The 25671-nt window shown below is 33.8% G+C and overlaps 1 protein-coding gene across 4 annotated transcripts in view; it reads right to left on the reverse strand.

The window, feature by feature from the left end:
- TBCK (TBC1 domain containing kinase) overlaps positions 1-25671 on the reverse strand; it is a 224696-nt gene that overhangs the window by 142476 nt on the left and 56549 nt on the right. For all 4 annotated transcript variants that reach the window (XM_065877597.1, XM_065877595.1, XM_065877596.1 and 1 more), the window contains 13 exons: positions 23352-23412; positions 21969-22030; positions 21651-21712; positions 20567-20715; positions 18821-18959; positions 17392-17491; positions 10064-10113; positions 9755-9884; positions 8086-8184; positions 6350-6412; positions 5703-5829; positions 4259-4309; positions 2388-2471 (listed from right to left, as the gene is read on the reverse strand). In XM_065877597.1, coding sequence (XP_065733669.1) covers positions 2388-2471; positions 4259-4309; positions 5703-5829; positions 6350-6412; positions 8086-8184; positions 9755-9884; positions 10064-10113; positions 17392-17491; positions 18821-18959; positions 20567-20715; positions 21651-21712; positions 21969-22030; positions 23352-23412 — 1177 coding nt within the window. The remainder of the gene's footprint in view (positions 1-2387; positions 2472-4258; positions 4310-5702; positions 5830-6349; positions 6413-8085; positions 8185-9754; positions 9885-10063; positions 10114-17391; positions 17492-18820; positions 18960-20566; positions 20716-21650; positions 21713-21968; positions 22031-23351; positions 23413-25671) is intronic.

Genomic DNA, 25671 nt, shown 5'->3' on the forward strand with positions numbered 1-25671 from the left:
CCATCTTGGTTCCTCTCCTCATGTTAGCTTTAAAAATAACAGCATTATACTGCTGTCTTATGTTTAACTGAGGATAAAGGAATCACCTTTTGTGTTGCACAAATACTAACCTGACTATTTTCTACGTTTAATTTTGTCAGTTTGTCTTTGGTGACTGTTTGACATATTTTGCAATGAATAGCCCCTGAAATCTCCTGGTATCATCCAAGGTATTATTAAATCTGCTCCTTTTGGTATTATGGAATCTTAGAGTACACTGTCAACTCTATAATAAACATTACTGATGAAGGATAGTAAGAAATCTATGAATAAGTATGGAACATATCCTTATTAAGATACAAGGTATACACTTACAGAACACCAATTCATAAATTCTTGGAAGATGATATTACATAACTCTTGAAGTTGGATGGCTTTACCAAATTAACCTACAAGCAAAAGGTAAGTTCCTTCCTATAAAATATACTTGTTCTTAATTATAAGAAATCAAAACAAAATTTGTTGCCCTCTAAAAAAAAATTCTTAAGTTAATCCCAACTATATATAAGTCCACATCCTAGGAATGTACAGGGACTTGGATATATCCATTTTAGGCCAAATCATTTCAATATACAAATACAAATCAATAGAAATTACATTTCAAAACTAACATAGAGACAATGGATCATTACTTCAATTTCTAGCACCCATCTATGTGGTAGACACAGAGAACCGTGAATGATCACATTCCTTGATGTGTTTGTAAACACTAAGTTTTTAAAAAGAATTTTAATATTTTTCTCTATATACTAATGTAAATGATGATGGAAAAATTGTATGTGTTGCGCTATTTATCCATATTCTTTTCCTCTTATTTTCAGTCTCTTTATCTTTTTAATTTACATTTCCCTTTCTGCTTCCTTTCTAATTATTTTTTTCATTATATTGACCTCTGGTACTCTAGTTTTATACTCATTTATAACTGAGTAAAAATATTGCTAATTGAGACCCCACTTACTCAGAATTTTTGATAAACCAGACACAGCTTGTAGTTTTCCTGCTTTATCTATTCAAATTGAGTGAATTATATGAAACCATAATGACACAGGTATAAATAAACAGCATCAGCTTTAAGTTGTTTAAAGTTTAATAGATTAATAGGATATACATATAAGTAAAAAAGTCTAAATTAAGGGGGTGTTGGATAAGTTTCATAAAAATGGTAAATGGGGAGACTGCAACCAACTTTGTAGTCTGTTCCAAAAGAAATACGAAACTATAAGAAAATTCCCTGTCCTTAAAACATTAAAATCTTCTTGAAAATATAAGACATAAAATGATATATAATACCATGACAATAATTACATTATCAAAAAATTGTAATAATGATAATAAAAATAGTAATAGTAGTAAAAATAACAATATAGTAATAATTATTGTTATTGAAATGAATGTTTTTATGTGCTAGGTATTTACATATCTTATAATGCTTAACCTTTACAACAATTTTTATTTCAGATATGAGGAACATTATACCTAGCCAACTTAAGTTATTTGTTTAAGACTCACAATAAGTAATGAAACTTAAATTTGAAACAGTTTGTCTGATTCACAAGTGTTTATTATTAAACTTCTGTTACACTACTTTCAAAAATGAGCTCAAAAAATTATATAAAAGTTTGAATGTGGCTGAAGTAGTCCTGAAAGAATTCACAGATGGGTTATGCTACGCCTTGAACTCTGAAGGAGGAGGTGTCTTTTAGGAAAGAAAAGAAAGTGGGAGGATATTTTGGGTGATCAAGCATGAATAAGATGAATGAGAAGTGTTTTTAATATTCTATTTACTTACACAATTAAACACTGTTTAAACTTTTTACTAATTCATGATAGGCTTGCTCCATGGTGAAGGTTTTTGTGGGCAATGAGAGAAACAAACAGTTGGACTTTTATTTTCTTAAACTGGCATGCCTGAATTTGAACCAAACTGAGATTAGATATTAAACAGTCATTAGCAAAATACCATAATTCTTTGTGGACGTGGAAAAGAGACTAAACTTAATGATCTTTTCACGTGTTTTAGTGACACACTGTAACCATATATATATATTTTTTTCTGTACACGGGCCTCTCACTGTTGTGGCCTCTCCCATTGCAGAGCACAGGCTCTGGGCACGCAGGCCCAGTGGCCATGGCTCATGGGTCCAGCCGTTCCGCGGCATGTGGGATCTTCCCGGACCGGGGCACGAACCCATGTCCCCTGCATCGGCAGGCGGACTCTCAACCACCGTGCACCAGGGAAGCCCTGTCACCATATTTTATTGGGTCAAAATCATAAATTTAACTGAGTATTGGTCACTTTTGACATAAGTGCTTTCCCTATAAAAAGGCAAAGAAACACATTTTCTTACCTTGTATTACATGCGAGTTGTCTTTCAAGAAGAAGTTATACAGGTATTTGGGGATAAAAGCAGACATACAGGCATAAGCCAAGGCTAAGAAAGAGTGAGGGAAATATAACAAATTAGTTAATGAGGTAAAAGATCAGCAGTCATTCACTCACTTAGCACACATTCTTTGAATCTACTTTTAAACAGGAGTTATGTTAATAATTGATGGAAGCACAAAATTTAAGGGGAAAAACCCTGTACCATTTAAAACAGAAAATGTTTTGGACAACAGAAGATAACCTTAGAAACTTTTCAGTTTCAAACTACTGCAGCAGCAAAAAAAAAAACCCCAAAACAAAAAAAAAACCCAAAAAACAAAAATAAACAACAAACAAAAAAGCAAACTACTGCAGCAATCATTATCCTACAAGAATAAAAACCTTTTTTTATCAGAACTTTATGCATTTTTAAAATCTCTAAACATAATCATTATTAATGAGCTATATAAACCTCAAGATCGCTAATTTTTGTTGATGCAAAGAGCCTGAGAACTTTGGATTTAGAAACACTAGCAATAAATTGTTCTTTCAAACACAGATCCTTTACTATTTTTGGATCAGTATGTGTGATAATGAGCTATGCTTAACTAAATGCAACAAAACCTAGTCTAAAGACTAAAATCAGAGAACAGGCATTTAAAAAAGTAGTCAAATAGTGAAATTTTAGTTCTCTGGGATTATGCTATTGCTACTCAAATTCCAGAAATCTATGAAAATTCTGATATGAAATAGAATTTGAAGAAATGGAAATTCTGAGATTGAGGCTTCTAAGGATTTATGCTGTATATGGTAACACTCTCTATATGTGATATCATTAGAGATATTCACAATAAATATTCAAATATTTATTGAAAAACCTACTATAAAAGGCATTAAATGAGGGAACAGAAAAAAAAACAAAAAAAACCCCTTGTCATTTAAAAAAGCTGCTAAACAAAAAAAGGGTTACTATATTAGTATATAAATAACTATAATACGAAACATACAGAAGATAAATTTCTGGAAATACGAAGTGCTATATGGATTCAAGAGGGTAAGAAAAGTCTTCATTAAGGAGGTAGTGGCTTAAAAAATAAAAGGAGGTAGGTAGTGGTTGAAATAAAAGTCTCTGGAGGATAAAGTATCAATATTGTTTTCTTTACAAATTGTTCAGAAAGTATATATAGACTAAAACTAATCTCTAAAAATGTCAGAATTTTCTCCAAAGTTTCATAAAAATAGTCACCACAGGAATAGAGGCACAGACCTACTGGAGAACGGACTTGAGGATATGGGGAGGGGGAAGGGTGAGTTTTGACAGGGCGAGAGAGAGTCATGGACATATACACACTAACAAACGTAGTAAGGTAGATAGCTAGGGGGAAGCAGCCGCAAGGCACAGGGATATTAGCTCGGGGCTTTGGGACAGCCTGGAGGGGTGGGAGGGGGAGGGTGGGAGGGAGGGAGACGCAAGAGGGAAGACACATGGGAGCACATGTATATGTATAGCTGATTCACTTTGTTATAAATCAGAAACTAACACACCATTGTAAAGCAATTATACCCCAATAAAGATGTTAAAAAAAAAAAAAATAGTCACCAAAGTAGATGAATGCATTTAGAATAATCTATCAGGTTCTCCCTAAATCTCTAGTCACAGCTGAAACTCTCCAGTAACAAACTAATCCTTCCCATCCTCTAAAATGAGTCTAATAGATTATTTCACAGAAATGTACAATATCTACTAGCAAGAGAGAGCAAGAACCTTTCAATGAAAACAAAAAACTTTCACGTTTGATTAAAATATTTTAAAATAATATGCACAATAATTATTTAAATGATAAATAGGCTTACCTTCATTATTGAAATTTAAATAGAGAAATGGAGCACAAAGTGAGTCAAGACCTGATGGAGAGAGGTTGGGGAAAGAATTCAAATAAACTTAATCCAACAGAATTGTAGATATATACCTTATTGAGTTCTCTGCATTACTTCTATATAGATTAAGCATTGTACGTATTACCCATACAGAAATATATTACGTCATGGGTTATTGTGAGGAATAACTGATGGTGACTGGCACATAGTAAATGTCCAAAATAAACCAACCATTATTATTATCAAGGTTATTATGAGTTGAAGAGAGAAATATAGTAATAGAAAAATGTAAAAATGATAGAAGGCTTGCATATAGTCCCTGACTGTGTGATCTTGTCAATCACTTAACTCCAGACAGGTTTCCTTATTTAGGAGATGAAAATTTTTCTTACATGTTTCTCTGGGATGATGAAAAAAAATTCTTTAAAAAATTGTAGGGCTTCCCTGGTGGTGCAGTGGTTGAGAGTCCACCTGCCAATGCAGGGGACGCGGGTTCGTGCCCCGGTTCGGGAAGATCCCACACGCCGCGGAGCGGCTGGGCCCGTGAGCCATGGCTGCTGAGCCTGTGCAGCCAAAGCCTGTGCTCCGCAACGGGAGAGGCCACAACAGTGACAGGCCCGCGTACCACACACAAAAAAAATTTTGAAGTAAAATACAAATACATGACGTATTTCTTTTATTGATAATAATGCTATTCATACACCGTCATGTTAAAAGAATGTATATAAATTTATCTGTAACTGTTAGAACTCTAAAATGAACAGAGCTAGGAAAAATAATAGCTTCATTTTCAGGTTTGGCCAGAAATAGACACAGAATTGAAATATAAGCACTACTACAACAAATTCAAAAATAAGACTAGGTGGAATGGATTTCTCATTCATGAATTTAACAATGACCACAGAAACAGTAATGAGGAAAGCTACAAATCAAGGATATGGAGCATTAAAGATATTTTTTAAAAAAGAGAGAAAAAAATGAGAAGTTCAGGGTGATATCCTATTTCGCAATTCCCAGTAACCCTGATAAGCATAAGTTGTAGATCATTAAATGCCAAGAATGTAAACTTGCCCCAAATTATTTATGGTACAAAATTATTTTATTATTTGCATAAGTATTGAAAAAGTGTATTCACAAAGATTACAATAGCACAAAATATGCTTTATACTTTCCTAATCAACATGACGGCAAGTTGTCTCATTAAATGTCTTGCATTTAAATGATATTCATTAGACATTTAGACCAAGTTAAAAAAAAAGTTCTCATGTAAACCTCTCAAAAAATGGAGCATAGCTTTAGTATTGACTTTTCTCAAAGCCAAGGATATTTTGATATTTTGCTTTGATTTTAAAAGTTGTCAGTCATACAACATGTTCCTAACACTTCAAAAAGTGTCTTAGTAATAGGGAAAAAAAGTTACCTTGCCAATATACAAGATCAGGATGAGACACGACCCAGGCTTTTAATACACGCCTAAATTTTGCATGACCTTCTGGTGATGACAGCAGTTCATCATACTGATGACAACGAGGAATATCCACTTCAATCTGTAAAACAGCCAAACAATAAGGTAAAACTATAATGGACTGATTGCCAATAAATCCCAAGATAAGGAAAAGGAGAAATTGTATTATGAAATTCCGAATAGGCAACCTACATAATTGTGGTGTATGAAGTTTTTGAATGTTATACTAATCCACTGGAAACACCAAAAAGTTGTAAGTATACTTAAAACAAGGAAAGCAGACTACTTCTTTTGAAAAGGTATGTATTAATTTAGTTTTAAAAAAACCTTCCTTTACAATCTGGTCTAAATAAAGGACAAATTCTTCAGACAAAAAACTACATTATTAGAAAAAGTTACTTGGCCTAAACTCCTAAAAGGAACAGTTCTAACTCACTAATGAGTTAGAGCAAATCTTAAAGAGGTAAGAGTTATGCTTCTCTAACACCATATGCATATGATGGCTGCTCAGTATTCATAATGAAAGGAAGAAAATTCCTCATGCCTTTTTAAAATTTAAAGATTGGGCAGACTTAGGTTGTTTAAGAAAATCTAAATCATACTTGTCTATCTGTAGGAATTGGAGTATCTTTATCAATTGCATCATACTTGGCATGAATAGCCCCCTGCAAAAAATAAGAGAAGATAGATTACTTTATCATACCCTTAATAAATTATAAATTTAGGAAAAATCTACTTATAAATATCTATCTTTGAAAACACACCCAATTATAGACAGGCACACTCAAACCCAAAGTATACTCCTTAGAAAAATTTTCTACATCTTTGACAGCCTGTGATGAAAGTCTGAGACAATTTACCGTTTTGCTAAGGCAGACATTTGAATTAGACACACTGGAAGACAAATGTGTTGAATGAGTCATGTGGCTAACGACCATGCTTAGCCAATCTCCCAGCCTCCACAGCAACACAAAACACAGCCTTGCTGTTCTCTATTCACTGTTATCTCACGCATAGTAAATTTCATGAAGAAATTTTTTTAAAATTCCGGGGAGGGGAGTAGGGTTCATCCACAAGAAATTTCCCTGTTAAAGTTGGTAATGAAAGAAAAGTAAAGTGAAACTTTGAAGCAGTGGTAGTTCAGCACCAGCAAGCAGAAGTTTGGGATGAATTAAAGAGTGGAATATCATGTAGTTATAAAATCATTAAGGGACTAAAGGGATCATTTACATTTTTCAGTTATACCATTACAGAAAGAATAACTGAATAAACCACTTCAAATGTTTGCTCAGTGTCCCAAGCATGGAACACTTCTTATTAGTCTGGTTAACCGTAATGGTAGAGAAACAGCCAGGAATTTGGGGTTCAAACTCTGTGCTGTGCCAACTTCTCTGGCACATCTATTTAATGAAAGATTTGGACAACCTGACCTTGGAAGTCCTCTTGAATTTTAAGCATTATATGGTTCTACAATTCTAACTATTACCGTATGATAGAACACTAGACATTCTTGTAAAGCAACCAACCAAAGTCAAAGATATTTAGAGATTCTCATCAAGGGAATCAGGAATGAAGGAAGGAAATCTTTCAACAGAGAGTTAAAAGGATTAAAAATATTTGGGGAAATTCACACACACAAAAATAGGTGATGGACATCCATAAGATATCTATAAGAAAATACATGAAGGCAAAATGACAAAGAAATTACAGAAAATGAAATAATCTGGCAGGATTTGGCCCATTATCATGACTGCTGTTCTCTGATAGCACTGCAAGTCACCCCACTAATTTTGTGACACTTTTCCTTTCCTCACTGCCACAGATAAGGTGTTGTAGAAGATAAAGTAGCTATTTCTCTTAGCAGCATGCTTCTGGTAAGACAGATGTGCCAAAAGGCACTAAATCATTATGTTAATGATTTCTGACAAGGTTCAAATTAGTATGGAAGATTTTTCCAAATTTAGATAGCATTAGTTATAAATAGGCAATCCAATTCCAAGATGAACATACTTTATAAGCAGGACTATAGACTTATAAATGATATACATATATTCTTAAAATATTTTGATTTTAAAATTAATAATCAAGATAATTTCTGTGAGTCCATTAAATACATTAAATAGAATAAATCTAACAAACCATCAATTATGTTTTTCTATTCTATCTAGCCTATATTCTTTTCCTCTATTCTGTTCACTTAAAATTGCCAAATATTCTTAATGTTCATATTTTACTACATAATTTTCTAGCAACTTGAAAAGTACACATTCAGAAAGCACTTTCATTCTTTTTTCCTACCACTATTAATCAGCTTCCAACCTTCTCTTTTCTTTTTTACCTCAACTCCCAGAAGAGCAGCCCAGGTGAAACCTCTCATAAGAGGAGGAATATCGACTCTTGCTTCTTTCCAGATTTGATTTTTTTTATATGGATAAGCCTACAGATAAAAAAAGATATGAAAAATATCTCAAATTACCAGTGTCATCTTTTTAGTCTAGACAGATCTCAATATACCAGTGAAAAAGTTGAACTGTAATACATTTCTAAGTACCTGAAATTACTTTGATGTTATTAATACATATAAATTAGCAGTGCAATGTTTCCCTATCTTCTGTAAATCTCCTATTACACAATCAAAGAGAGGAGCTGATTCTACTGTTTTTAATCATTCCTCTCTATTATGTGCTCTGGGAGAATTAAGAAAGACTCATAATGAGAATAATATTACCAGTCTCATATGGGTAAAATAATGTATGTAAGGCACTTTGTACAATATCTGGTGATATAGAAAGTATTAAACAAATATGTTATTATTATGGTTTCTTCTATATCTTTGCACATAAATTTGTCATTCTGTAAATTTGTATGTTAGGAGAGATTTCTAGAAGAGAATTACTAGGACAAAGGGTATGGATGTTGTTAATGCTCTTGATACATATTTTCAATTGTTTTACAGAATGTTTCTAACACCTTACACTTACTCTAAAAGAGTGAGAGTTCTGGGGGCTTCCCTCGTGGCGCAGTGGTTGAGAGTCCACCTGCCGATGCAGGGGACACGGGTTTGTGCCCTGGTCCAGAAAGATCCCACATGCCGCAGAGCGGCTGGGCCCGTGGGCCATGGCCACTGAGCCTGCGCGTCCGGAGCCTGTGCTCCACAACGGGAAAGGCCACAACAGTGAGAGGCCCGCGCACCACAAAAAAAAAAAAAAAAAAAGAATGAGAGTTCCAATCTCAATATACCTTTATTCACTTTGCTAATTCAGTATGCAAGAAAAAGTTATATTTGAATTTTTTTTCATTCCTAGTAAGGATACACATTTTGAATTGATTTACTGACTAGTTGTAGTCCTGTTGCATTCTTTATCCATTTCTCTGTTTCGATAATAGTGCTTTTTCTTTTGGTTTTTAGGTGTTCATTTACTTATTTGACTGCACTGGGTCTTAGTTGCGGCACGCTGGATCTTCATTGTGGCATGCAGGGATCTTTCGTTGTGACACATGGGCTTCTCCCTAGTTGTGGTGCAAGGGCTCTAGAGCACGTGGGCTCAGCAGTTGCAGGGCACGGGCTCCACAGCGCACAGGCTCAGCAGCTGTGGCACGCAGGCTCTCTAGTTGTGGTGCGCGGGCTCTAGAGTGCGCAGGCTTAGTTGCCCTGCAGCATGTGGGATCTTAGCTCCTTGACCAGGAATTGAACCCATGTCACCTGCATTGGAAGGCGGATTCTTACCAACTGGACCACCAGGGAACTCCCCTTAGGTGTTCTTTAAATAGTACAGATATTAATATTTTGTCTAATATGATTTTGCATAGATTTCTGCATCTTGTTTACTTTTTAATTTTATGTACTATGAACAGGTATCATTTTTATAATTAAAGTTAATCAGAAAAGATAGCTCATAAGAATTAGTGTTCTCATGACATCAAGATTCCCTAAGAATTACCAATGAAATAAAAAATAAGGATTGTATGTGGGCTCTTTATAACACTTTACAGTTTAGAATCTCTACCTTTAGCAGCCTGTCAAAGAGAATGATTCTGTTTAGTTGGTACTCTGTGTCCCTCTCTCGGATGATTAAAGGGAGAGTGGCAGCTGCAGACAGCTCATTATTGCTGTTTGAATGAGGTAAATTAGACTGACTGTAAAAAAGAAACAAAAGCAGAAAAATTGACAAAAGGTATAAAAATTTTTTAAATTAAAAACACCATATATTTGTGTTATTTTTAAGAAATACTTTTCAAAGAAAATGTACAAGCTTCTTACTAGTATAATATAAACAGAAAGGAAAAATAAGTGTAAAAGGAGACGATATACTCACTCATCTTCAAGTAGTGGGTAAAATGCTTCTCCATCAACATCTTTTAATCTCTGTGAATTTAGAGAGAAAGTATTTGTGATATTTAGGATCTGAGACAGAAACGCTGATCCATATTTAAAAGGAAAAATAACATTAAAATTATGAATTTATAAAGGTACCAAGAAAAGTATAAGATAGAATCTAAAATTCATTCCTAACATAAATATGCAAATATACCTTGCTGTGAAGAACTGTTTTTTTGGTTTTTGATTTTTTAACCTCCAGGTATCTCTTGTAAAGGTTAGACACCTATAATAATTGTTTTCCAAACACAATTCAGAAATACTAAAATTAGTATGAAATTTAATAAATGGATATTTTAAAATTATATGAATATTATTTTAAAATGTACTTTTGCATACATATCCCTCTAAGTCAGATTTATTTTTGTTTTGACATTAATACAAACTAAGACAAAAGTAAGATGCTAATAAAAAGGATTCAAAAGAATTTCTCACATCATACTTTGAACATAGATGATTCAAACGGCTGATAAATCAACTGACAAAATTCAATTCTTTTATTTTTTTCACAAAGTCATTATAATAAATGTTACACCAAATGATGACATTGCCAGAATTACAGATATTCTCCAAAATCATAAGAAGGTAGGCAGTAGTAAAGTAAAATCTTAGACAAATGCTAAGCAGGGTGATTAAAGTTAATGCCACCCTGCCTGCTGCCCTGCTGTTCAGTTCAACTTCCAACTAGAGGGCAGCATGTCTGCTCCTCTGGGGACTGACACAGAAGATCGAAGTCCCTGTGTAGCCAGCATCGACCTTCTGCTGATTAGAGTCACTGTGCACTCATCCATGTGAGTTATTCCCAGAATTTTTAAAAGCCAAAGAAAACCCAGCACAGAGAATCTGGCAAACATTGGATTTATGCCTAACTTTTCTCTAAAATTTGACATGCGTTTATCCCATTTTGCCCTTAAACCTTGAGGTATTGCTTTCACGTATTAAAATTCTAAGTTGAAAAATAAGATTTTACCCAATTTTTACTGCATTATTAACATACATGTTTTTTTAAAGCTTAGGTTTTACTGCCCTGAAAGTCATAAATATTATTAGTAACTTGTCTGCATTTTTCTAGTTAAAAATTTAGCATATTAAGGGTTTAAAAAAGGCAAAAATACTTATACAGAAAAGTATAAGATAAAAATTATTATTTGTTTTCTACATTATTTTAAAAATCAACATTAATATTTTTTCTGAATAATTATAGAAAAAAAGTATTTTAAATTTCAGAAGTGGAAATGTAAGGGAACTGAGGAAGTAAATAAAATGGAAGCCTACATTCAACTTGTATTCATATAATTTGGATTATATTTAAATTAAAGAAACAAATTAAGAGTTAAATACAATCAGTTGAAACCATATGTTTTGGATATACTTTATTGTTTACCACCTTGTATTGGTACTTATTTTGTCCACTGTACACATTCTTTCTCTTCAAAGAGATGATAAGTTTAGGGTATCAGGTGTAATCATCATATATTTTAATTTTCTGTTCCTGGCATTATAGCAGATAAGAGATTCTAATATCTCCCTATTGTATAATGTGTAAAATATTAAATGACAGGAAAAGCCTAAAAGAGTAACAAAAATGCAATGACGTAAGACACAAAGCTGGGTTTACAGAGAAAGGAGGTAAGCTAGCACTAAAGTATACTTACTGATAACTGTGGCCTAGGGTTTTAGAGCACAATGGGACATAGGCTCAGGCACCTGATTAAAAGGGCAGCCAAATTGGAGGAGACCCTGCTACACCCCAGTAAAGACAGAATTGTGTGTATGTGCTGGCCATGGGGTGGGGAGAGGGCTCTGAACTGCTAGCCTAGAGAGAGACAACAAGGAAAATTATCTATTTTATCTTTGGCTATAGACAACAATAAAAAGGCTAGGAGTTTTAGCTTCCAGTCCAACACTCAAAAGCTTGAAAGTTATCCCTCCTGCCCTAACAGCAAGAAAAAAAATGGAAGAAAACTGAAAATCAACAGCTCTTTTTAGAGCCATCAGGATCAGGGCAAAAATGCTCCCTGGAAAACTGGAGAGACAGGCAAATATAGACAATCACAGCTAAGGTGGAGCAGAAGCTACTGCTGGAGCCTGGTAAGAACATTTGAAGGGTAACTGACTAATCGTTGCAGATTTAGCCAAGGACTAACCTGAGAGATAAAAACTTCTGGAGGCCCAGCCCTAGGGGAAACTCCACACTTCCTTGAGTTTTACCTCCATAAATCCCAACAGGTTCTCAGGGTGAAAGTCTAAGAAAAATCCCCTCTTGTCTCTTGCAGGAGGAGGGGCAAAGTAACCACTTTTAAACTGCTCCCAGAGTACCCTGTTGTCAAAAGTAAAGGCCTGCCCTCAAGGGAAACTATTTTACCAGAGTCTAAATGACCTGGGGTAAGGGAAATACAAGATTCTAGGCCCCTCTAGTCTTTGATGTGGGGATAAGAAATACCCAATTCCAGCTCTCTCTAGCCTTCCTGTCTCACCTAAAGAAATGGGGAGGGAAGCTGAGAAGCTCAGGCCCAGAGACAAAGGCTCACTAAAACACTGAGACCTAATGATAGGATTATCCCTCCAACCTTATCTCCCTCCCCTATCTTATCTCCATATATAGAGTTCCTGTATAATACAGGGGATTCCAGCTGAAAGAACTGCAAGCCTCAGACCCTATATAAAAGAGTCTCCAGGGAAACCCAAAGGCAGTAAGGAAGATAAGAACAAGGACACTTGAGAAAACTTTACCCTCTGACAAAAAAGCTACACAACAACTAGATAAACATGAAATCTTGCACTAAAGGTCTATTTATGATTGTGCTTCTTACTAATATATCATGTTGGGTTTTCAAAAAAAAATTGTTAAGGCCTGCTAAAATGTAAAAGAAAGACATTCAGAACCAGATTCACATATGGTAGACATTTTGGAATTATCAGACCAGGAATTTTATATAAATAACTATGATTAAAAAGGATAAAAATTACATCAGACGGGTCTCCAGAAAGCATGTAAGCAAAAAAGAGAGTGGGGTGAAATGTCTAAAGTACTGAAAGATAAAAACAACCAAACTAGAATTCTGTATCTAGCAAAATTACACCTCAAAGTAAAGAAGATGGTGGTGCAGGGGTTAAGAATCCCACATACCACGGAGCAACTAAGCCCGTGTGCCACAACTACTGAGCCTACACTCTAGAGCCCACAAGCCACAACTACTGAGCCCGTGCACCAAAACTACTGAAGCCTGTGTGCCTAGAGCCCATGCTCCGCAACAAGAGAAGCCTCCACAAGACAAGCCGCCGCGACGAGAAGCTCGCGCACCGCAACAGAGTAGCCCCTGCTAGCCGCAACTAGAGAAAGCTTGTGTGCAGCAATGAAGACCCAATGTAGCCAAAAATAAATAAATAAATAAATTTACTTAAAAAAAAAAGTAAAGAAAGATCCAACTCTACGTTGTCTAAAAGAAACCCACTTTAAACATAAAGACATAAATACATTAAAAGTAAAGGGATAAAGATATACCATGGAAACACTAATTAAAAGAGAACTGGAATAGCTATATTAATTTCAAACAAAACAAACTTCAGAGTAAGAAACATCATATATACACATACACACATCCTATTTATAAGACCAACAATTTAATATCTCAGGAATAAATCTGATAACATATAGACACTAAAAAGGAAATTTTGATATAAAATAGGACCTAAATAAATGGTATATCTACACCATGTTCAAGAAATAGGACTCATATGTTGAAGATATCAATTCTCTACAAATTCAATGCAATTCTAATCAAAATCCTATACTTTTAAAATGAAATGACAAGATGATTATAAAAATCAAATAGAAGAGCTCCATGTTAGAGTTCACGTTAAAGAACAAACTGGGCATCTCCCCTGCTAGGCATCAAGACCACATATAAAACCATGTATTAATATAGTGTGTTATTGGCTAAGGTTATACCAATAGGTCAAAGATCAGAAGAGAAAGCTCAGAAACATATCCACACATACATGAAAGAGCTGACATTACAGATCAAAAAACCAAAGAGTGAATTATTCAATATGTAGTGCTGAGACAAGGGATTATTTCTTATGAATGAAATGTGATTTTGGATACCTACCTCACATCTTACTAAAAAAAAAAAAATACAGGTGAATTAATGGACAAAATGTGGAAAAAAAGGTCTAAATCTTTTAGAAGAAAATACAGAAGAACTTCATAAAAATATATTTGTAACCTTGGTAAATGTTAACATTAAATTTAAATGTTACAATAAGCAAAATATATCAAAACATATTTGACTATAAAGAAAAGCATTGATAAAATTAAGAACTCTATTCATTAAAAGACACCATCAAAAAGTTAAAGGAAAAGCCACAGATGAGAACATAAACGCACCACATACAGGCATACCTCAAAGATACCGTGGGCTTGGTTCCAGATGACCATAATAAAGCAAATATCACAATAAAGCGAGTCACACAAATTATTTGGTTTTCCAGTATATATGAAAGCTATTTATACTATACTGTAGTCTATTAAGTGTGCAATAGCATTATGTAGAAAAAAAAAAACCATACACATACCTTAATTAAAAATACTTTATTGCTAAAAAAACTGCTAACTGGCACCTGAGCTTTCAGCAAGTCATAACCTTTTTGCTGGGGGGAAGTCTTGCCTCGATGCTGAGGGCTTGCTGACTGACCAGGCTCGTGGTTGCAGAAGGTTGGGTGGCCCTGGCAACTCCTTAAAATAGGACAGCAATGAAGACAGCCCCATCAGCTGACACATCCTCTGATGAATGTTTTCTCTGTAGCAGGCAACGCTGTTTGATAGCATTTTACCCACAGCAGAATTTCTTTCAAAATTGGAGTCAATCCTCTCAAAACCTGCTGCTTGCTTTATCAACTAAGTTTAAGTAATATTCTAAATCCTCTGTTGTCATTTCAACATCTTCACGGCATCATCACCAGGACTAGATTCCATCTGAAGAAACCACTCTCTTTGCTCATCCATAGCAAGCAAATCCTTACCCATCATTTAAAGTTTGATCATGAGATTGCAGCAGTTCCATCACATCTTCAGGCTCCACTTCTAATTTTGGTTCTCTTGCAATTTCCAACACATCTGCAGTTCCTTCCTGTCCTGAATTTTTGAACCTCTCAAAATCTTCCATGAGGGTTGGGGAATCAACTTCTTCTAAATTCCTGTTAATGTTGATATTTTGACTTCTTCCCATGAATCATGAATGTTCTTAATGACATCTAGAATGGTGAATCCTTTCCAGAAGGTTTTCAGTTGACTTTGCTCAGATCCATCAGATAAACTGCTATCTATGGCAGTTTAGCCTTACTTATTTCTTAAAAGATAAAACTTGAAAGTCAAAATGACTTGATCTGAGGGCAGCAGAATGGATGTTAGCAGGCATGAAAACAACATTAGTCTTGTTGTACATCTCCATCAGAGCTCTTGGGTTACCTGGTGCATTGTCAGTGAGCAGTAACATTTGAAAGGAATCATTTTTCTGAGCAGTGGGTCTCAATAGTGGGCTTAAAATATTCAATAAACCATGCTGTAAACAGATGTACTGTCATACAGGCTTTATTGTTCCACTGATAGAGCATAGGCAGAATAGACTGAGCATCATTCTTAAAGGTCTTAAAATTTTCAAAATGGTAAATGAGCATTGGCTTCAACTTCAAGTCACCAGCTGCAGCATAAGCCCCAAACAAGAGACTCAGTCTGTACTTTGAAGCCAGGCATTGACTTCTCCTCTCTAGCTATGAAAGTCTAGATGGCATCTTCTTCCAATAGAAGGCTGTTTCATCTACATGGAAAATCTGTTGTTTGGTGTAGCCACATTCATTAATTATGTTAGTTACATCTTCTGGATAACTTCCTGCAGCTTCTACATCAGTACTTGCTGACTTCATCTTGCACTGTTATGTTCTAGAGATGGCTTCTTTTCTAACTCATGAATCAAGCGCTGTTACCTTCAAATTTTTCTTCTGCAGCTTCCTCACCTCTCTCAGTCTTCACAGAATTGAAGAGAGTTAGGACCTTGCTCTGGATTAGTTTTTGGCTTAAGGGAATGTTGTGGCTGGTTTCGTCTTCTATCAAGATCACTGTTCACTGGAGTAGCACTTTTAATTTCCTTCAAGTATTTTTTCTTTGCATTCACAACTTGGCTGTTTGGCACGAGAGGCCTAGCTTTTGGACTATCTCACATTTTGACACACCTTCATCAATAATAAGCTTAATCATTTCTAACTTTTGATTTAAAGTGAGAGATGACAAACTCTTCCTTTCACTTTAACACTTAGAAGCCATTGTAGGGTTATTAACTGGCCTAGTTTCAACACTGTTGTGTCTCAGAGAATAGGGAGGCCGGGGAAGAGGGAGAGAGATGGAACAGTCAGTTGGTGGAATGGTCAGAACATACATTTACAGATTAAGTTCACCATCTTATGTGGGCATAGCTCGTGGTGCCCCAAAATGATTACAGCAGTAACATAAAAATCACTAATCACAGATTATCATAACAAATATAATAATAATGAAAAAGTTTGAAATACTGCAAGAATTACCAAAATGTGACACAGAGACACAAAGTGAGCAAATGCTGTTGGGAAAATGGTGCCAACAGACTTGCCTGATGCATGGTTGCCACCATTTGTAAAAAATGCAATATGTCTGAAGTGCAATAAAGCTAAGTGTGATAATTGAGGTATGTCTGTATAGCCAACAAAGGTTGTGTAAATGAATACATTTTTAAAAGTCCTCAAATCAGTAAGAAATCACGCAAAAAAACTGGCAAGAGATATGAGCTAGCAATGTACAGAGAGGTAAGCAAATGGCAAAAAATATGAAAAGGCTCATAACTGTACTAAAGTCAGGAAATTGAAAATTAGTATTATAGTAAAATACCATTCTACACCTTTCAGAACAATAATTTTTTTTAATTTGATAAGACCATGTGCTATCACATATGTGGACAAATGAGAACCCTTATCCAACGATAGTAAAAAGATAAAGTGATAAGGCCACTTGTATGAACAGACAATATAACAACATATACTAAGCTGATGATGTACAGATCCTATTTTCCAACAATGCCACTCCTGGGCACATACCTTAAAGAAACTCTCACATATTTTATAGTACCAGGCAGAAATTTAAGGATTCATGTGTATCTGTAAGGTTTTATTAAAAAAAAAACAGAAGGAAGGAAGGGAGAAAGTTCTGAAGCAAATTTGCCAAAATACCATTCTTACATTTCTTAGCTGGCATAATGACAATGTCACAGTGGTGTCATCTAATAGTGAGCTTCTATCTCGACCTTGTCCAAAGCTTTCACCATCTTCAAAGAGAAAACTGAAAGGAGATTAAAAAAATTATTTTAAATTATTTTAGTGAGCACAGAAATCTGATTTATTGTTTCTTGTAGAAAATTTATTCTAAATTATCAATCTCTTCAACAAAAGAAAAAAAGAAATTTTAGACTGAATGGGTTAATAAAAAAGTAACTGTTGGCTGAAATTTCTCCAAAAAATTTTCATTTTTAAATATATGTTGAGTTGGTATAAATACAGTATATAAATATAAAGCATTTTAGTAATACAAGAGTATGATTTATACTCTCTGCTCATGCAGGTGCAATGATTAAATTACTCTCCTGACAGTATGTAAATGTGTTCCTGAGGAAGTTTATATGAGTAAAAAATGATAAAGGGAACAAGAAAGAAAGATGCTAATGATGATAACTCCTCAGGAGAAAGAATACTGAATAATAAATGCATTTAGAATTTTAGAGAATTACTTTTGAGAATTTTTATATCCTTCAAACCATTTATTCTTATAATTTCCATCATCTTATTTCCTAATTTTCTACTTAATTCATTGTGTGAACAGTATAATTAAAGTAATATTTAAAAATCAGCTTAAGAGGGGAAAAATGTAGAGAGCTAGTGGTGTATTCAAATAATTAACCTAAAATTTACATGTGAAGAAAGAAATGATCAGCAGATGAATTCTACAGTTACCTACAAAGATCAAATCTAGTTCTAAAATCTAAAATTAAAACTTTAAGGCACTGGTGGAAAGAGATTCAGGTTCTCTTCTTTATGAATAAATATGAAGAGCAATGGAACAGTGACAATTTTGGCCCTTAGGGTTGTATTGTTATTTAACTTCTAGATAATTTACAGGATGGTGTCCAAGACCTTATGCAGTTCTGCAGATTTTTCTCAACAGTGATTTAGCACCATGATGATCTCTAGCATAAGCATTGAGGTCACTGAGTACATTTTAAAATATCATTAGAAGTAAAAAAAATAGTTCCTCATAATGGGAACACTAGCCTAGTTTATTAACTCTCTTAAACATTACTGTTCTTTCTAATTTGTACATTTTTTCTTTTATTGATCACCAACTATTGTGAGATGTTCCATAATATTAACTTCAATATTACTTCAAATAGATCATAAAACAAATTATTTATTAAAAAACCATATTTATTAAAATAATAAAAACACTGATGGGAATTCTGCAATTAGGAACTCCTGCCAAGAAAACAAGGTATTGACTCCCAATTGCTTTCATAATCACTGACTCGGAATGTCTACCAAAAGAAAAAAAAAATCAAATTAAAAAGAAGTTATTACTAGATTTTTCTCATTTCCAAGAGAAGTTTTCTTTCCTTACTTGGGGAGTGTGCAGATAGGTGGTTTGGATCGAATGATTTCCTTGTTCACAAGCTCTTTTTCCAAGTCACCTCCAGCTAAACACCAAAGGTAATACACTTCTTCAATAGATCTTTCTGCCAGGTAATCACTGCTTAAATCTATTAATGGAAAATTAAAAAGCTATCACACCTTCTGTTTTTATTAAAAGGCAACAGGCAATAATAGCTGACATTATAAAAAAGTAAAAACTGAAGAACATAATAAGATTCCCTTTAGAATAGTCATACTACACAGAGAGGACTTTGATCAAAGGGGCCTTGCTAGGTTCCTCCCTGTTTACCACACTGAGTTCATATTTTCTGTAATTATCTGTGGGTGATAACTCTTTCCTGGAACAGGTCTTCCATCTTCAATTCTTTTAAACAGTTAGGGGAAAGTCCAAAAGTTCTTTATGAGTCTTTTGGGCCTTGCTTATTTTTAGCTCAAAATAATCTGTGTGCCAGAGTAGCACTTCTTAGGGAGGCCTTCCTGGAACCCCATCATTATGTATTCCTCCTATTGAAGGAGGTCATCAAAAAGACATGAAAACCAGTTGATGTCAAGCTGGACCCTGGCAAATGGAGGCTCCCACCCCTTCCCCTGTCCTTGGAAAGTGCGTTCAGCTTGCCTTCCCCACTCCCAGAAGCTGCTCCAAGAATACAGCCTTGAGATAGATGTGTGGTGTTGAGATTGAACTGAATACACAATTAAACCCAACTAAGGCCTCTATACATAAATTTTTAAGATTCTGGAGGGGAGGGGAGGAAATCTGCTCATTTGGTGGTAATCCAAGTCTAGCTTCATAAGCAAATTCTCTTGCTTATTTAAAAAATAAAAAAGAATAGTCATACTACAAAATGCAGAGGATTAAATGCAGATATACATATTGGTTGTGTATTCAGTTTCTTTGAGAAAAAAGTGTAATTTTTACCCTCTGTATCAGAGACATATGGGATATACATATCAGATATATCAAGCTCTGCAGGAAAGAAAGAAGGGCAGAAAAAAGCACTTGGGTAGGCAACCAACACACACTGTCCCATCTTTATGTCTTGAGGCAATTTCTGCCTCTTTTGAGAAGTCCTTCTTTAGATCTCAGGGAGGCTTTGCTTCCACTTACTACGTGCGTACTAACCTTCATTTATAACAGTAATTGTGCGACTGAATGTCTGTCTGCCTCCACATTTGGCAAAAATGATACTTGCAGATACAGTGTATGGAACATAGTAGAAACTCAATAAATATTTGATTGAACCAATGTTCAGTAAGTATATCCTGCCACAACTTATGTAGTGATAATTTTTCAGTATAAAGGTAACATACTGGTGTCTCTAAAACACACATTCTGAGAGTTGTAATCTTCAGAGAGGAATTAAAAGAGAAAAGGTGATATTCTGTTACAAACATGGAATATAATGATATGGACTTCCTATCAATAATATGATTTTTTGAGATCATTTATAATAAATTTTATGAAATATGATATACAAATATTGTTGTAGTAGAAATTCCATTGGAAATTAGAAGATCTGATTTTAGCATTAAGATTTGAGATGAAAATAAGACCTTGGTTTACATAATAAAAAAATTTTTGTTTGGTGCTACTTCCTTTCCTTGATTCTTAAATTTCTTGCTCCAAAGAAATTAAATTTAAAGGACTAAAATGTTAGGTTATATTTTAATCACTTCCAGAATTACTTCTATCCTTTGTTGTATTTATCATTACCTTTACACAGCTGACTGATATCCTCAGGCAGAGTTAAATCGGCACATCTCAGAGAAGAAGAAAACAGGCTGGTAGGTTTGGTAAAGGGAGTGTATAAAGGTGACACTTCACTGAACACATTGTCCTGCATTAATTCATCTGGGGTTGGCCTTAAGAAATATTTAAAATATGGAACATGAATGAAAGTCATTAAAATTTTCCTAGAATAATGGCACACTTCAAGGGATAGTTAAAAGTCAAAATTACCTCATTAGTATAGAAAATAATAAAGTTCTCCTTATTAGAGTCTAGATATATACCTTTAAAAAGAGAATCAAGTGACTGTAAATAAATGCTAACTTTTTTACCTTTGTTGTGCTTTTTGAACTTTATGATAAAAAATTATTACATATGAGCATCTCCATTTTTTACTTTTAGCTTGACCATCATATACCTGCTTCACTGAATACCTTAATTAAATAATAAAATTGTAAACTGATAAAATCTTCTGATTTTCTTCCTACTCTCTTAGTTTATGTGGTATATTTACCCAAAACTATGCTTTTAATACCATTCCTCTCTTTAGGAAATGTTTTCCTAAAGACAAATTAGAATATATTATTTTCAAATATTATATACTTACTGAGTTTAGGGACAACTGGATGGCTAACAATGACATCATCAAATGAAAATAAATAATAAAACTTCTAAGAAATCCTTTTACATTATCAACAATTATTAACTTACCTCACCATTTATCTAAGTTCTTTTCTATAATACATATTTGCCAATAAACTTTTGTTCTCATTTTTCTCATGTCATTTGTATCTAGGCATATCTATATTCCATAGTTTAGCTGATTTTCTAATTGGAGGCTAGGAAATGAACTAGTAACTGCTTTTGGTATATGCCAGTTTTCTAACCATGGTTAATTCCTTTTTCTTCTTTTATTACCATACATTAAAGCCATAACTAACAATTATGATACCAATATCAATCATGTACTACTATATATGTTAATATTCTTATTTAACCCTTTAGTATTAAAAACTTAACTACTTGTATGCTAAGATCTCAGTAATAATCCCAAACTCTTGATATCAACCTTTTAGAAGGGTGGAAGGTGAGGCACTTCTTCAAAAGATCTATCACATTTTCAGGAAGCTCCTGGTAAATAGAGAGAGAAAAGAATTATTTTTAAAAAATCCATTTAAAAATGTATATTACTTAAATGTTTGCTACTTTACAATGTTTTGACTTTTTTTGAAAGTTTTTATTTGGACTTTAAAGAAATTCATATTAGTTTGTCACTCTGTCAAAAAGCAGATATCTAAACAGAAATAAACATAGCTTTAAAATAGTTTGCTATTGAATCCCAAGTATGCAGAATAAATAAATTTTCAATAACAGATTAATGACAAACCTTTATAATGTCCAGACAACCATGCTCTTCAGCCAGAACTATTATAGTGTCATCTATGCAGTCTATAAAACAGAAAAATTATATGAATTAAAGCTGCTTTTCTAACTTATACTAACTGGGAATTGAACTCTAATAAATTTTTTTTTAATTATGTAATTCAGTTTTAGAACTTGGAATATTAAAAAGCTTGAGACTTTTTCAACTTTCCTTACATGCTTTGATAAAAATAAATACTTCAAACACTAAGTATTAATTGTATCATAGATACTGAAAGCACCTTAAATAGTGAGTTAAAGCAGTAATTCAAGGAGGTAAAGATTCTCTCTTTCTCTCTTCCCCCCCCATATGTATATACACATATTACTATTTAAAAAGGCTTTAGTATATTTTTACGATTATAAGACTAATTTATTTTTATTAAATACAATTTGAAGAATGTACACACGTTTCTCTGGGATTTAAAGTATAAGTTCTACAAACGTATGGACAGCAAGGGGGGAAAGCAGTGGAGGGTGGTGGTGGTGGTGTGATGAATTGGGGGATTGGGATTGACATGTATACACTGATGGGTATAAAATGGATGACTAATAAGAACCTGCTGTATAAAAAAATAAATTAAATAAAAATTTTTTAAAAAGTATAAGTTCTAATCTGTAGACAACATTTATAGATCTCTAAGACTCCTTAATAGCTATATTATCAATCTTTGACATTAAAGAGGTAAATATTATAAAATTTTATTTACAATTCATTATCATTTAATATTTATGATATTATTCTATACAAATCCTTATTTGTAGACCCTATTAACCTGGACACCAATCTGTCACTCTTTTACACAAAGTGCTCTATCACTGTTTTTCTCTCCATTTTTACCACACGTGTTTAAATTATTCCACTCTAAAGTGGATTACACAAATTTTTATAAATGTGAATGACAAATATTTGCATTATATACATGTAAAATACATGAACTTGTTGTAAGGAAAAATAAACATTCTTCCTCAGTCATTATTCACACAATTCACCAAGTAGAAAGCTGAAAAGTTACAACACATTGCCTGAAGGCAACTGCGACAGTGAAGTACAATTTTATAATCTCATATTTTGATTTCACAAGTTAGTTTACTTGGCTAGATCATGCTAAGATTATATCCATGTACATTATAATTCCTTAGTGAATGAGGAAAGCTGTCCTATAATACTTCAAAGGAACTTCTTAAACTGTCCTGTTAATGCTTACCACTGATCATTAGAAAATTAAAGAAAGTGAGGATATTTCAGTGTATCCACTATTTTGAAGAACACGTTCTCAATATGCATAACTACTGGCACTAAAGATTATATTTATAGTTGAAAGATAATCAATTGTGAGACACTTACCCAGTGTAAGCAAAAATTTTAGTCTTTCAGAAATATCCAAACTCTGAAATAGTTTTCTTCCCTAAATAAAATGAGAAAAGAAATTCTTGTTAACATTTACATCATTCTTCACAGGGAGGTCTTGTTTTTTCAGCACTGAAAATGATTTTATCAGTTACCTCTATTTCTCTTCAGAGGTTTTATTAGATTTTTTGTGTTGGCTCCACTAAAGAAAAATCATTGGTGATGTAACATTTTTTTTAATGTTGCCTAATATTTAACACTTAAGCATTTCATATATCTAAGGATCATTACATTTTAGTTTGATCTCAAGCATTCTTCATTTTTGAGACCTACATATACCTGGTGGTCTAGAGGAACTCCAGGAGTCTTATTTGATTAAAAGACCAAGATGCCATATTACCCTTTCATCTACCCAGTTAATTCTTACTTATATAGCATGATCCAGGTAGTCTGTTATCTCCATTAAGAAACATTCCATGACACTCTTTCCTCTTCCCAAAGTGACTTAAGACAACCATTTTTGTGTTCCCATAGCACCTGGTATATTTCTTTATAAGACACATACATTGTATTTTAGTTGTTTCCTTAATAGTTGGCTTCATGGGGCTCCTTGGAATGGAGTCTTAAACACTTACAACTTTAACTAATGATCATGTGTTGAGCGACTACCGAGTGCCAAGTTGGACTTTCTACCACCAATTATATAACTTGGGCAAATTACTTAACCACCTTAAGCCTCACTTTTCTCATTTATAAATTGGAATATTAACTATATATGCCACACAGGGTACAGTGAAGGTTATATGATGTATAAAAAAGTGCTTAGCATTTTCTGAATAAAGAAAATGCTTCATAAATGTTGGCTATTATTATGTTTCTCTAATTATTAACAAATTAAACTTATATGATCATTTAAATAGACTTAGAAGGAAAAGGCTTAAGAAGACAGCTTGGTCTCTAGAGAAAAAGAGGCTCTGATTTTCTGTTTTTTTAATACAGAGGAAAAAAATCTCTTGAAGACTTATGAAATTAGAACTACAGGTGGAGAGATCACTGAAAACAAGTTGCCATTCCTCTCTCTCTTCTCAATCACTTACACTACTATCAACATTAATCTTGTAGACCTAAAGGCCAGATACTATAAAACTCGTAGAGGAAAACACAGGCAGAACACTCTCTGACATAAATCGAAGCAAGATCCTTTTTTGATCCACCTCCTAGAGTAATGATAATAAAAACAAAAATAAACAAATGGGACCTAATTAAACTTAAAAGCTTTTGCACAGCAAAGGAAACCATAAACAAAACAAAAAGACAACCCACAGAATGGGAGAAAGTATTTGCAAATGAAGCAACTGACAAGGGATTAATCTCCAAAATATACAAACAGCTCATGCAGCTCAATAACAAAACAAACAAAAAAAAAAAACCCAATCAAAATAATGGGCAGAAGATCTAAACAGACATTTATCCAAAGAAGACATACAGATGGCCAAAAAGCACATGAAAAGATGTTCAACATCACTAATTATTAGAAAAGTACAAATCAAAACTACAATGAGGGATCACCTCACACTAGTTAGAACCGTCACCATCAAAATAATCTACAAACAATAAATGTTGGAGAGGGTGTGGGGAAAAGGGATCCCTTCTACACTGTTGGTAGGAAGATAAATTGGTACAGCTTCTATGGAGAACAGTATGGAGGTTTCTTAAAAAAAAACTAAACTAAGAGCTACCATATGATCCAGCAATCCTACTTCTGGGCATATACTCTGAGAAAACCAAAATTCGCAAAGATACATGCACCCCAATGTTCATTGCAGCACTATTTACAATAGCCAGGTGGAAGCAACCTAAATGTCCATTGACAGAAGAATGAATACAGAAGATGTGGTACATATACACAATGAAATATCACTCAGCCATAAAACAGAACAAAATAATGCCATTTGCAGCAACAATGGATAGACCTAGAAATTGTCCTACTGAGTGATGTAAGTCAGACAGAGAAGGACAAATATCATATGATATTGCTTATACGTGGAATCTAAACTAATAGTACAAATGAACTTATCTACAAAACAAAAATAGAGTCACAGATGTAGAAAACAATCTTAGGGTTACCAGGGGGAAAGGGATAAATTGGGAGATTGGGATTGACATATACACACTACAATATATAAAATAGATAACTAATAAGGACCTACTGTATAGCACAGGGAACTCTACACAATACTCTGTAACGACCTAAAAAAAAGAATCTAAAGAAGAGTTGATATATGTATAACTGATTCACTTTGCTGTACACCTGAAA

This window comes from Phocoena phocoena, chromosome 5, assembly GCF_963924675.1.
Source record: "Phocoena phocoena chromosome 5, mPhoPho1.1, whole genome shotgun sequence".
NCBI classification, from domain to species: domain Eukaryota; kingdom Metazoa; phylum Chordata; class Mammalia; order Artiodactyla; family Phocoenidae; genus Phocoena; species Phocoena phocoena.